This window comes from Gavialis gangeticus, unplaced genomic scaffold, assembly GCF_001723915.1.
Source record: "Gavialis gangeticus isolate Ggan-Ray unplaced genomic scaffold, GavGan_comp1, whole genome shotgun sequence".
In the NCBI taxonomy this organism is placed as follows: domain Eukaryota; kingdom Metazoa; phylum Chordata; order Crocodylia; family Gavialidae; genus Gavialis; species Gavialis gangeticus.
Window position 1 is genome coordinate 9,236,267 of NW_017729013.1, and position 12,635 is coordinate 9,248,901.

Below are 12,635 nucleotides of genomic sequence, written 5' to 3' on the forward strand. Positions count from 1 at the left end.
ACTGCAACCCCAAAAGGCAGGTTGTTTCTGAGGTACTGCATTTCTAACCTGGCCAAACTAGGTTGATGCTGGAAGTCCTGTGATACAGCATGATCTTGTGTGGTTCTGGAGCAGGATGCTCTGGATATGCAGGTCAGGACGTTGGAGACATGCTTCTCCATAACATCTGGAGAGATGCAGGAGTTTCCTGAATTACTGAGGCAAAAGAATACCAGCGTGGATGATCCCTGAGATGCTGAGGGTTCAATCCTGTGAACATATGCTCTGATTGGGGCTAAGGTGCCAAGTGCCCCATAGGCTAGGCTGGACACTTTCAACTTCCATGACTTGACATGCCTTTTAGTGAAATTCATGGTCCAGTCACAAACTCACAGTCCTATCTTGCATCCACTGAAGTCACCAGGAGTTTTATTTATCATCCTGGTAGAAAACTGCCTGCCCACAAAGGGGGCATTCAGAAGGAAAGGAGCCTGGGCCTGCCCCGTCCCACCCACTGGAAGTCTCTGCAGAAGGTGGGGTGAAAACAAACACTGCTAGAAAAAATGCCAAGGTCAAGTGCAGGTGATGAAGAAAAATGTAACAAGCCTGAACATGGGTTCAGTTGAGTCAGGGCTGCCAGCGAGGAGACAGAGCCGCTAGCAAGGATGGTTGTGAGGAGCGAGCGTGCTCGTCTCTGGAGAGCATTCCAGTTTGAGAAGTAGCTCAGCGGAGATTTTCCTCCAAAGCTTCAATCAGCAGTTCAAAAGCTGCGGTGAAGTTTTAGAACAGTGATTCTTAATGAGGGTGCCATGGTACCCTGAGGTGCCTTGAGATCCTTTCAAGGGTGTCACAGGGTGCAATGCTAGCACGGTTAAGGGTGCAGACATGATTTACAAGAAAACACAAGGTTTCAATAGGAATCCATGATGCCAAAAACCCTCTGCCCTGTTCCAATATTTCTGAGTTCTTTGGAACAGAATTGCTCTATTATTTTCCATAGTCAAAAAATAAGTAAACCTAAGAGCTGGCATTTTCTGATGATTACCCTGAGTGCATAAAAGTTGAGAACCATTGCTTTAGAGTCTATTTGGTTTCCCTCAGATCTGTGTTTCCCAGTTTCAGCAAAAACACCAAAAGGAAAACAGTTCTCAGGGCAAGACTGACCCATCTGAATCCAGGAGGAGCTGAAAAACTTTGACAAAGGCCTGAGATTTCATGAGATTTCCAGCATGATTTCTAGAGAAGCCTGTTCTTCAGCCAGCCTTCCAGCACGTGGAGATTCCTTTGCCACTGTAGAGAAGGTGACTTGTGAACAAGGCACGGGAAGTTGAGGAGGCCCCTGCAGATAACATTGCCTTATGCAGAGGTTAGATGATGTTGTATGAGATGGTTTGGATAGGGATGATCCTAACTCAGGCAGGGGCTGGACTAGCTGACCTCTGGAGGTCCCATCCAGCCCTACTTCTCTCTGAGTGTATGACACCAGCTTCGAAACACAGCTGAGCAGAAGAGTAATGCTGCTGCTAACTAGTAGGCATCAGTGTGAGGAAACAAAGCCATTTTCACATGAATTTCCAACTATTTAAATTGGTCTAATAAAAGCTACCAGATTCACCCAAAGAACCCAAAGCCCAATGTGGCTACAACCTACACCCCCATTTTCACATGAAAACACCTCATTCTAAAACAAGGTATTTGGTTATTCGCAAATCAGTTTTTTCCAAATGAAATGTTGTTGAAAATGATGCAACTCCACCCTAAAAATATCAGTTCTGTACCAAAACAGTGTTTTTTTAATGGAAAACAATTACAGTGAAAATAGCTCTGGTTCTGCTGTGTGCTAGGTGGAGGGTTGGATGCTTATGTGGCAGAATGATCCCTCCTGCTGCACCTGACACAGGGACCCCAGAGTGGCTGTAACCACAAGAGCTAGACTCTTCAGGATGGGGGACCAAGCCCCACTCCTCTGTAGGGTGGTATGGAGGGGACGTCTCTATGAGGGGAGAGGTTTGTGGAGGATCAGAAAGGAGAGAGCAAAGGGAGATGGATGATTGGGGGCAGCTTTGAGGGAGCTGGTGGGAAGATGGCAACAGGCTGGAACACTTTGCACCGCATTTGCTGTACTAAGCCCTGGCAGGCAGGAAGGTCCCAACCAGAACTGACTTACTCCCTAGACATTAACTTCTTCCTCACCATTGGCTCAGGCCTGGCTCCTCACTGGCTGCATGACTGCATGGACCCATTCCCCCTGGCTGCACCTCCTGTGCTCTGGAACAACATCCATGTTTCATCTCCCTGCTCCCTCTCTCTTGCAGGCGCGGGTGCCTCCCTGAGCATTCCTGTCTACCAGGGTCACTGATGTGTGTGAGCAAAGCTGATGTGAATTTTGGCCTACCCCTCACCTCCATTCCCACCTTAAGGGGAAAGCAGGAGTGGGGGGATTGACGTGCCTGAGCTGCAGAGCACCTGCCCACCACCTGGGCTGGGCCCTGCAGCAGTGACTGACTCACTCACCTTGAAGGTGCAGAGAAATTTAGGCAGTGGTGTATGGCAGCAGGGCAGCCCTGCTCTGACAAGGGCATTTCATGGCTCTCTGCCTCTGGGAGGGGGAGGGCGGTGGCTGCCCACTTCATGCCTGCACTGGGCTAGGTAGGATTGGAGAAAAAAGGGCTCCTGTCTCAGTCTGGCTGTACCCCAGCAGTTTTTTGTCTGAGGTGGGTGGCAGCAAGCCTTTTCTGGGCTGGGGAAATAGGCCAGCTGGCTCCCACACAGCCAGGAGGCTTGGCACACCCGGTGGAGAGTGTGGGCACTCTGGTCAGATGGGCACGGGGCAGCATGGGGCTAACAGATGCAGTGCCTGGGGTCAGGAGCACAGAACCTCTTATCCTCAGAGCAAGGACCTGACCGGGGGAAGCCGGCTGAGAGCGTTGCCTGTTGTACGAACTGCTACAGACAGGGCTTGTGGGCAATTCTACTGGAAAATTCAGTAGCGCAGTGGAGAGAGGTATCACGCAGATGGCCCTGCGAAGAGAAGCTGAGGGACCTGAACCTGTTCAGCCTCAGCAAGCGGAGGCTGAGGGGGTATTTGGTGGCTGCCTACAAACTCATTAGGGGAGATCAGCAGGCAAATAGGAAGGGTCCTATTCCCCCCAGCAGCACCTGGGTGACGAGGAACAATGACCAGAAGCTGCTGGAGAATAGGTTCAGGTTAGAGATTAGGAGGCACTCCACTGTTAGGGTGGCTAGGATCTGGAACCAACTTCCTAGGGAGGGGGTTCTCGCTCCTATCTTGGGTAAATTCAAAAAGAGGTTGGATGAACACCTGGCTGGGATCATGTGATCCCAGCGTGTGCTCTGGCCAGCGGCGGAGGGGTTAGACTAGATGATCTATTCAGGTCCCTTCTGACCCCAAACTACTATGAAACTACTGTGGAGTGAGTACTGCTGAGGAGAGAGGCAGACTGTGCAGGAGGCATGGGCGACTGGTGCCTCCCAAGTCTGGAGGGGCACCAGATTGCCGATGGGGGGTGTCTCCCAGCAGCCGATCACTGACAGGGGGTGGATTGCCTTTTGAGTAAAGTGGATCCTGCTGCCCTGAAAGAGGGAAGATACCTCCCAGCTGGAGGCCTTAGAAGAAGAAAAGGGAGGGTCAGCTTTGCAGTACTGCATCTGCCACAAGCATAGGTGGGGGAAGGGGGGCGGGCTAACGCGGCATAGCCCCCACAAATGCAGGGCAGCAGTAGGGCAGCAAGGCAGACTGGTCAAAGGCTTCCAGTGGCTGCAGCAGGGGTGAGGAGGGAGCGGGCCTGGAGCTGGGGCTAGAGGAGGGGTGCGGGACTGAGCCGGGAGCAGTTCGTCCAGGGGCCATGGCTCCCGCTGCTACGCACACTCTGGGAGGCATGGGGACATGTTCCCCCAGATGTGTGTGGGGCAGGGTAGGCTGCTGCTGCAGGCCGGGCCAGGCTGCTCTCACTGCAGGCGGCGGTGGCACTGGGAGGGGACCGTGGGGGAGGGGGCTGCAGCCACCCCGAAATTCACCATAGTCTCCCCAATCCCCCTCCCAGTGTTGCCCCCACCCCTCCGCCAGGGAGAGCCAAGTGCAGCCCCAGCGCCAACCCGCAGAGGCAGTCTGCTCTGCCCTGCCTGCACAGATCTGGGGCCACATGCTCCCGTGCACTCCTAGGACTGACTTGGAGCAGGCGTAGGAGTCCTGGGGGCTCTGTCCCCTCCAGCCCAGCAGCACAGCTGAGGCTGGCCCCACTCCGGCCCCCAGGTCTGGGCCCCCCCAGGTGGTGCAGGGAGGCAACCGGGGTCAGTGCGGGGCTGAGGGGTGGCAGATTTCTTGGCACGGGGGGCACCAGCACCAGGCAACAACCCTGGAGCCCCAGGTCAGCTTGGCTCCCTCCTGATCCCTGCCCAGTCCCAGGCCCAGCCCCACTTCTTCCCCACCGCATAGCCCTCCACGTATGGGCACAAGGTTGGGCTCCATTAGAGTGTGACAGTGTGCATGGGTGTTAAGAGCATGCTTGCAGGTGTGCACATAGGTGCATGCAGTTTGTGTGTGTAAGAGGGAATAAACCATTTTTTCCTGCTTGTTTAAGCCCTTGTCTTGCAGTAGTCCCTGTTCTACTGGTCAGGAAATGGAGAGGAAGGGACATGGCCAAGGGCACATAGGAAGTCAGTAACAGAGACCCCCAAGGGCTGTGCTATACCCACTGCACTGGCCTGTCTCCACCCATGCTCCTGATTCAGGATGGGAGCTCTAGCTTCCTGTGCAAGGCGTTAGCCAGCATGATTGTTGCTGTCTGAGGTCATACCGGTGAGGGCTGACATTTCACATTTTGTCTTGCACAGAGATGCATTGCACCCCCCCACAGCCCATTTTCATGGGGCATGTGTGCAATTCTTATTCTTCCCATTCCAAGTGCTGCACCAGCACTGAGTAGCCCTGCCTCTTACTCAGACACAGGCCACCCCTTCCCCTCCAGCTCAGTCTTTCTCTGAGCCTCTTTCACCCTCCAGCCTCCTTGTACATCCACCCGCCTGCAGGAAAGTGCCGTGACATTCCTTGGCCTAAGATGCTTGTGTCTTTACACAGTTTAGCTTGCTCATGGCTCCCTTCCGTAGCGCTGGGTGCTTGAGGCCTTTCCTGGCTGTGCAGCTTTGCTGTATATCAAGCAGCTGCTGCACCCAGTTGATGCCAATGCACTTGGTAAGTCCTTGTGGTGGAAGGTGCCATGTTAGGGAAATGTCATTCATGACATCTCTGGCTCCTGGAATGCACCATTTTCTTGCAGTTATACCATGGCCACATTGTTTGGTGGGGTGGTAAACAAAGCTGGGTGAAGATGGAGCTGGAGCTGTGTAGCAGTTTGTGCCTGCAGTGTGTGCTCAGCAGTTCTGTCTCCTAGACACTCCCTGATCAGGAAGGTTTGGGACAGTTGCAGAGGTCAGAAAGGGCAACAGAGATGCAGCACTTTAAAAATCCATACTACAGTTTACTTCTCAGGGGACAGATCATTTGTATAAAGACTGACCCCTTCCCCCAGCAATACGTACAGGAAGCTGAGCCTCTCACAGTCCTGGCCCACTGGATGGTCCCTGAGGATGACTTCCTACTGGGGCCAGGGAGGGAAACTGGTATCTGGTCCTTTACATGAGGCCTAGAGTTCCCCAATCTGCACCCCTGCTGGGCTGATTCATCTCCTGGTAGGTAGGACAGCTCTGTTACAGCCTGGCTGGGCTACTGAGTTGAGAGCATTGGTAAGACAAACCAATGTCAGTAGCCATTAAACTGAGACTTTGGCTTTGCTCCCAGACTTTGGCCTGGCTAGATGGCTCAGATCTCACCTAGATAACTGTCTTGGACTTAGAAGCCCTGGGGATAGGCTGTGGAGGGGGAAAGTTGCTTGCTTTCTTCCCCAGTCACCTGTTGGTGTTGGCTGTGCTGGTTGGGCCCGTTCTGGGCTCCCCTGAAGGACTGTCACATGTCAGACAACCAGGCAGAGCTTTGGAAAGGGCCTTTTTTGGAGCAGGGGAACCTCCCATGCCTCCAGCCAATCTCCTTGGTTTCATCTCGACCGCAGGTGGAGTCATTATGGACAGCCTGCTGTTCTACCCTGTGGGCTTGGGAGTAAAGAGTAAAGAGCAAGCCATTGTGGGGAGGGGAATGATAAGGTCACAACCTGGATCATCGTTGGGTCATTGTGGGTCAAACAGCCAGGAACAGATGCCACTGGCAGAATCCAGGTCTGGACTCCCTCAAACTTCAGAGAGCTGTTTGGATCCAGGAGTCAGGCCCAGGCCCATGCCTGTCTCCTGGAGCAGCTTCTGCTCTGCTGGGGTGGAGAGAAAAGCCACTGAGAGCAGCAAGCCCTTGCCTGTTCCCCACACTGTGGATACAGCGCTGGGGTTTTAGCAGAGGGAAGATCAGGCTGGGCTGGACTGGGCTGGGCTTGGTTTGCTGCTGGCCTTTCTGTGCCTAGGGTCTTTGCTCTTGTTACAGTGTTACCACCCCTGGACAAGAGAATCAACAGGACAAGGCGGACCTGCCAGGCTAGCACAGCACCCAGGGATGTGCCCTGGGCAAGGGGAGGCTCCTTCTCTGGAGCACCCGGGGCTGCTTCCTCTGCTTACCTGCAGGCTCTGCAGAAAGGGGATCCAGCTGCCCGTGCTATCGCCTCCTGCCTCCCCGCATCCTTGTGCTGTGCTGTCCCCTTGTGGCCTCACCCTGTCAGCGACACTGTGGCTGCTTACAGCATCTGCCTCACTGGCACAGGATCCTGGCCAGGGACACCTGACAGCATCCGCACCTCAGCAACCCCCGTCCACAGGCTCCTGTTGTTATTCTGGCCCCATCAATAGGTCCAGGAACCAAATGGATCCTGAGAGCCACAAACTGTGGAGAGGAGCTGGTGGGCACCAAACCCTGAGCTCAGCACTGGGGAGCAGCATGGGGAGTTAGCAGAGCCTGACCTTTGATTGACAGGGGCCAGGACTGTGGTGTGTTTGCAAGAGCCGCAACCAGGCAGGGCAGTAGAAGCGACAGCAGGAAGGCAGGGACTCGAGCTGAGGGCCTGCGCGGGGTCCCCTCCCTTCCTGGTGCCATTGAGGCCTGGCAGCCCAGGGCGTGTGAATACAGTGCTGGGCTGGGTGCAGGAATGGGGGCTGTGTAGTGGGGAGCAGGGTGGGGGTGCTGGGGTCAGGGGCCAGCAGGGAAGTTGAAGCCATATGTAGAGCCTGAGTGCACATCAGTGAACTGGGGACCGTGGAGCAAGGGAAGCTGTGGCTAAGAGGAGGCAGCTGGGGACCCTGGCACATCGCTGGGGGGCTGAGGTGGGGCCTGAGATGGAGGGATGTGGTGGGTGTCATAGCGCCGCCCCTTGAAGGACCCGGCAGGCGGCTCCTCTGCCATGGCAGGATCCTCTCGCTGCCAGAGCTTAAAGCTGCAAGAGACCAAGAGACCGTAAACACGGAGGCAGTCAGTCGCAGGGAGATGCACAGAGAACAGGACAGTACCCCCTCCCGGCCCTCCCACGGCACCTGGCTGAGCTGCTGGCTGTGCAGAGGCCAAACTACCCTCCGCCTAGCTGAGAAGGTGGGGCAGGAAGGCCCCCAGGACAAGCTGGCCCCACCCTGGCCTCATCCCACCAGGTGCTGAGGGAAACTGGTTGGGAAAATGGGGTAACTGCTCCTGAGGGAAAATGGCTGGGAAAAGAAATAACCCCAAAATTGGTTTTCTGATCAAAGCAAAGCTGAAACCTGTGGCCAAGAGCCTGGTGGGAATAATGGAGTCATGGCATGAAGGGCAGTACTATGGGAGGATGCTTCGTGTGATTGCCACGGGATGTGCCCTCTGCCTTCTTGTGGGGCCGCGGTTGAAGGGAAGCCTCTGCGCAGGGAGGCAAAGCAATGGGGCCACTTCAAACACCTCCAGGCAGGCAAGGGAAAAGACTGGTGCCAGCTAAGCTCCACACAGACAGCTCCCTAGGACTGAACAAGTCAGAAAGCTGCTCTCTGGAGAAAGGAGACTGTCTATCTGGAGAGGCTGGGCCTGCCACTGCTGGAGAGGGGAAGCTCCAGGTAGCACGCAGACCTCCTTCTGTTCTCTCCAGTGCCTTGCGCTGTCCCTGCTGGCAGGTTTAAACAGGCCTCTGGTGTAAGACAGCTGGCTGGGCACTGTGGGCACCATGGGTCACCCAAGAGAGCAACAGAGGGTCCCAGGTCCAGCCAGACCCATTCACACCAGCCAGGGGGAGGCAGTCCACAGGAGGTGACCAAGTGCTGGGGGGGCCCGTAGGGTCCCACTGGCTCAGGCTGACAGATCGCTCCCTTAGCAGAAAAGCTGGGCTGCTCTGCGTTTCCCTTGGGGCTTACCACTCATAGGCACTTGTGCAGAGGAATGCGATGGTCAGGATGCCGACTAAGCTGGAAAGGATGACGGTGATGACAATCATGGTGCCGCTGCGCCTCCCTGGCCAGGTGTCAATGGTGCTTGACCTGTGGCCTGCAGCAGAGGGAGAGAGGAGTGGAGGGGGTCTCCTGAAGCACTGAATCCAGTGCCGTGCCCTCCGCAGGGCAGGCTTTCAGTGCAGGCATGGAGAGGAAGGTGTGCAAAGGGAGGAGAAACCAGCTATGGGGGGAGCTGGATATGGAAGGGTCTGGGAGGGGAGGGAGGTCCTGAGCAGAAATAGGGAGGAAGATGGCAGAGGTTGGGATCACTGGGGCCCAGTTCCCTCTGTAGTGCTCAGTGCTGCTCAGTCATTTCCTTGCTGAGCTTTCACTTTCCTCTCTGGTTCAGTATCATGACTGTTTGACAAGTGTCATCCTTTCCATGATTCCCCCTAAGGACTGGAAAACAGTTGTCATGCAGGGTGTATGCTGGACTGCTGCTATAAGGCCAAATGTGTAGAGGCAGCGCTATTCCATCTGGTTCACCGGTCAGTGAGACCAAGTGAGTCCCAGGAGTTAAAACTTGGGTTATGAAAAGCCGAGTCTTTCTGAGAGGGGAAGGGGCTGCTGCGCTTGTGAAGAGACCCTGTAAGGAAGTCCATTTCAGGCATAGGTCAGTGCTGGCTCTCAGGGATTCATTACAAACTCTGGCAGTCTGCAGTCATTTTTTGTGCTGTCCAGGCAGTGCAAATAGGCACATGCAGGGCTTAAAGGGAACAAGAGCCCTACCAGTGAAACTAGTAAGTGGTCCCTGTCCTGCTGGTGTTACCTTGCTTCAGAGTGATTCTTTCAGACCATTTTGTCTCTGCCTTGGCACCATTGGAATCCAGGATGAGAAACTTCACTCTGAAGGGAGGGGGAGCGTGGAGGAAAGAGAGAAGGTCAGTGAAATCTAGCTGGAATCCAGCCCCTCTTTCCCTTTGGCGCCAGAGATGCTGAAGCAAATTGCAAAGCCAGATACGGCCCCTGTGCTCCATGATAAAAAACATCCTGTTTAACAGGCAATCCCTGGGTCTGTCCATGTTAGCCAGTCCAAGACTCTTGCCTACTGGAGGGGCTGAGGTTCTGCTGGTGTGAAGTGATGGACCTGTGCCGGATCTAAAGGAGCTGTAGTGTGTGAGACCAGCAGATGCTCTGGGCTTTTATCTTGTCTGAATTTTAAGGCTGGAAAGGACGGATATTGTCCCTTCTGTAGGCCACAGAGCCTTATCATTCATTACTGGAGTGAGGCTGTGGCTTCTTTTTGAGTTGTGACATTTCTTTTGGAAGGACAGATAGTGATTCTTGAGTGCTGGACAATCCCCAGCAGTTAATTATCCTCCCTATTTAAACATTCCTCCATATTTCTCACATGCATTTGTTTATTTTCAGTGTCCACCTATTGGGTCTCACTCTGACTGGGAGCATGAAGGAAGCCCCTGCTCTCAGAAGCCACGTGGTGTAGGAACAAATGGATTGTGATCTTGCCCCCTTCCAATCTGCTCTTTGGGAAACTAGAGAGAGCAAGCATAAAAAAATCCCAGGCTCAAGGTCCCTGAAGCATCTCAGGTCCTGTGGGATCACTTGCCAGAATAAGTAGGAAGGAGAGAATGGAGGAGAAATCTTCCCTCCCCCTGCTGAAGAGGTTCAGGTGGCACCTACATCATGGTTGTAAGGACAGGAGCCAGGAACACATCGGGGACATGAGTTCTTCAAGAGCCTAGGAGTCACTAAGGCAACCAAATCCTTAGCAAGCAAGAGATCCCTAATCCTGTGGTCCAAGGACTGGAAGCCAGAAGGCTCCTGGAAATGTCACTGACCCTCCTTGTCCCTTAGTCAGCCCAGCCATATAAAGTGGGTGAAAAAGAACCAGGAATCTCCTTAGAGCGTGCATATGCTGGAGAGAGAAGTAACTGGGGGAGAGAAAACTCAGATGCAGCCAAGGTGCAGACTCATAGATTCTAGGGTCGGAAGGGACCTCAGTGGGCCACCTAGTCAGACCCCCTGCCCCTGGCAGGCAAGAAAAGGGTCATCAAACCTGGGATCATATGATCCCATCCAGGTGCCTGTCCAGTCCAAGATGCTGTACTGCTCAGAGGTGATAGGGAACTTGCAAGGCTGGGAGGGAAGAGATGGGGCCCTTGATATGAAAGATGTTTAATGTCTTAACAGTAAGCTCTTTGGGGCAGGGACCTCTTTCTGTGCTGTGTTTGTACAGTGCCTAGCATATAGAGGCCCTGCTCTATGCCTGGTGCTCTTCAGAGCTACCTACTGCAATCCAAAAAACCCACTAACCTCCCTTCTCCATATACAGCTGGACTGAGCCCCCTCATGCCTCCAGCTGCCTGTTTCACTGACTGAAGGTTTCCACAGACTGCCAAGAGGTTATTCTGCATCCCCCTGGGTGTACATGATGGGGGATGTGCCCCTGGAGGCAGGTGATGCCTTGCTGATTTACCTTGGGGTCATCCTGCCTCACCTGTAGGGCCCAGGGTTGGGCAGGGGTCCATTGCAGTGCTGCCGGCTGTTGTCATTCCTGCAGAAAGCATCACTACCCACTCGGAGCACACTTGTGTTGCTGCTCCTAGGACATGGGAAGAAGGTGATGCTAGTCCTCAGGGTCATGTAATGGAGAGCAGTCGAGAGCCGCTGGTAGGGTGGGATGTCATTGCGAGATGTCGGGTTTTTTACACTGGAGGTTGCTGTTGGTTAAAGATGAGGTGAGAGGGAGCATTGATCAGCTTAAGGGTGAGAGAGGCAGACTTGAAGCAATGCCAAGATCCTGGGTGATCAGGGTTGAATCCCAGCCTTGCCAGTGACTTCCTAGGTGACTTTGGGCTGTCATTTAACCTTTCTGTGCCTTAGTTGCCTGTGGATACAATGAAAATCTCAACCTTCCTCATGTCATGGAGACATGCTGGGAGGCTAACTCTGTTGCCACAGAGGGGCTCAGGTACTGTGATCCTAGGGATATGAACACACTAAAAATCTGTAATCCAAACACTGTATAGCTAGAAACACACACAGAGCAGGGATGTTCTCAGGACTGGTCAAGGTCCTGGTTACAGCAGACTTGCAAACACTACACCTGTTCAGGACTAGAGGTGAGGCTACAGCTTGCACCTGTCTACTCTAAAAGCACGAGGCTGCTGCTGCAGCTATAGCAGAGGCTGGGCTTATGACCTGAAAAAGGGCATGTGGGCAGCGGAGAGTGAACTTGGGCTCTCCCTTGGGCACTACGCCAACACCTCCTCTGGTCTCTGACCTGAGTTAGGTGGTGCTTTACACTCAGGCTAAACAGGATAAAACCTGCTTACAGCTTCCACTGGAGCTGGTAATCTGCAGCAAGGACACAGGTTACATCACTTGAATGCTCGCATTCCTCCAGTGTCTTCCCACAATTCCCCCGGTGTGCCCAGAAGGAGACATGAACCTTCTCACAATTCACAGAGCAGCTCAGTTTATTGCAGAACCGTGGGTTACACTCGGAAGTCCTAATGATGGGCTCAGAGGGCAGTCCTGGGAAGGTGCACTAATACAGATGGTGTTGTGCCCTGTGGCTGCTTGCACCTCAGCCAGGCTAACCCTTCTGTTCAGCCACCCACGTTAACTCTGTAGCAAAAACCTACCCCAGGCCTGAGAGGCCTCTTGGTAGAGAAACTGCATCCCTATTGCATGTCTTCCTTGTTTGGTGTGGGCTGGCAAAACTCCTGGGGTAATCTGGCACTGTCCTGTGACAATGGCCACAAATGCTGCCTGCATCTTTATAGCATGGCTGTGCAGGAGAAGCCAAAGCCAGAGTGGAACATGTCTGCTGAATGGCAAGGCCATATCAACTGGTGCCTGTGGGTGCCAATGACAGTGTTCCCCTCCCCCTACAAGGACGGAGAGCGCTGAGCAGCCTGCAGGGTGGGGGACATGAGGGAGCCTATTGATGAACTGGCGGCAGGGCCATATAGGTAGACTGTGATACACAGGGGATAGAAATGTTCCAGGCCTGGGGAGCAGATGGGAACCTAAGATGCAACAGCAACAGAGTGGATGGTAGTTGGCAGGCAACACTGGCCCTACTGGCTGGGCTGGGAATATCACAGGGCGGTTATGAGCACCTCTGCCCCAGAGGCAGATGTCTGCAAAAGGCCAGATGAAGTTATGCCCATTGTAAACAGGCTGAGATAAGAGCAGTTGAGGGCCATGCTCCAGAGTGGGAACTGATCATGTGCAGG

At 54.0% G+C, this 12,635-nt stretch overlaps 1 protein-coding gene across 1 annotated transcript in view; it reads right to left on the bottom strand.

Moving 5' to 3' along the window:
• Window positions 1-5,452: 5,452 nt before the first annotated feature.
• Window positions 5,453-12,635, bottom strand: part of LOC109293501 (uroplakin-3b-like) — a 15,484-nt gene continuing 8,301 nt past the window's right edge. The window contains exons 3-6 of the mRNA XM_019511477.1: window positions 10,889-11,111; window positions 9,200-9,276; window positions 8,356-8,485; window positions 5,453-7,424 (exon numbers count right to left, since the gene is read on the bottom strand). Of these exons, the coding sequence (XP_019367022.1) occupies window positions 7,268-7,424; window positions 8,356-8,485; window positions 9,200-9,276; window positions 10,889-11,111 (587 nt within the window). The 3' untranslated portion in view covers window positions 5,453-7,267. The remainder of the gene's footprint in view (window positions 7,425-8,355; window positions 8,486-9,199; window positions 9,277-10,888; window positions 11,112-12,635) is intronic.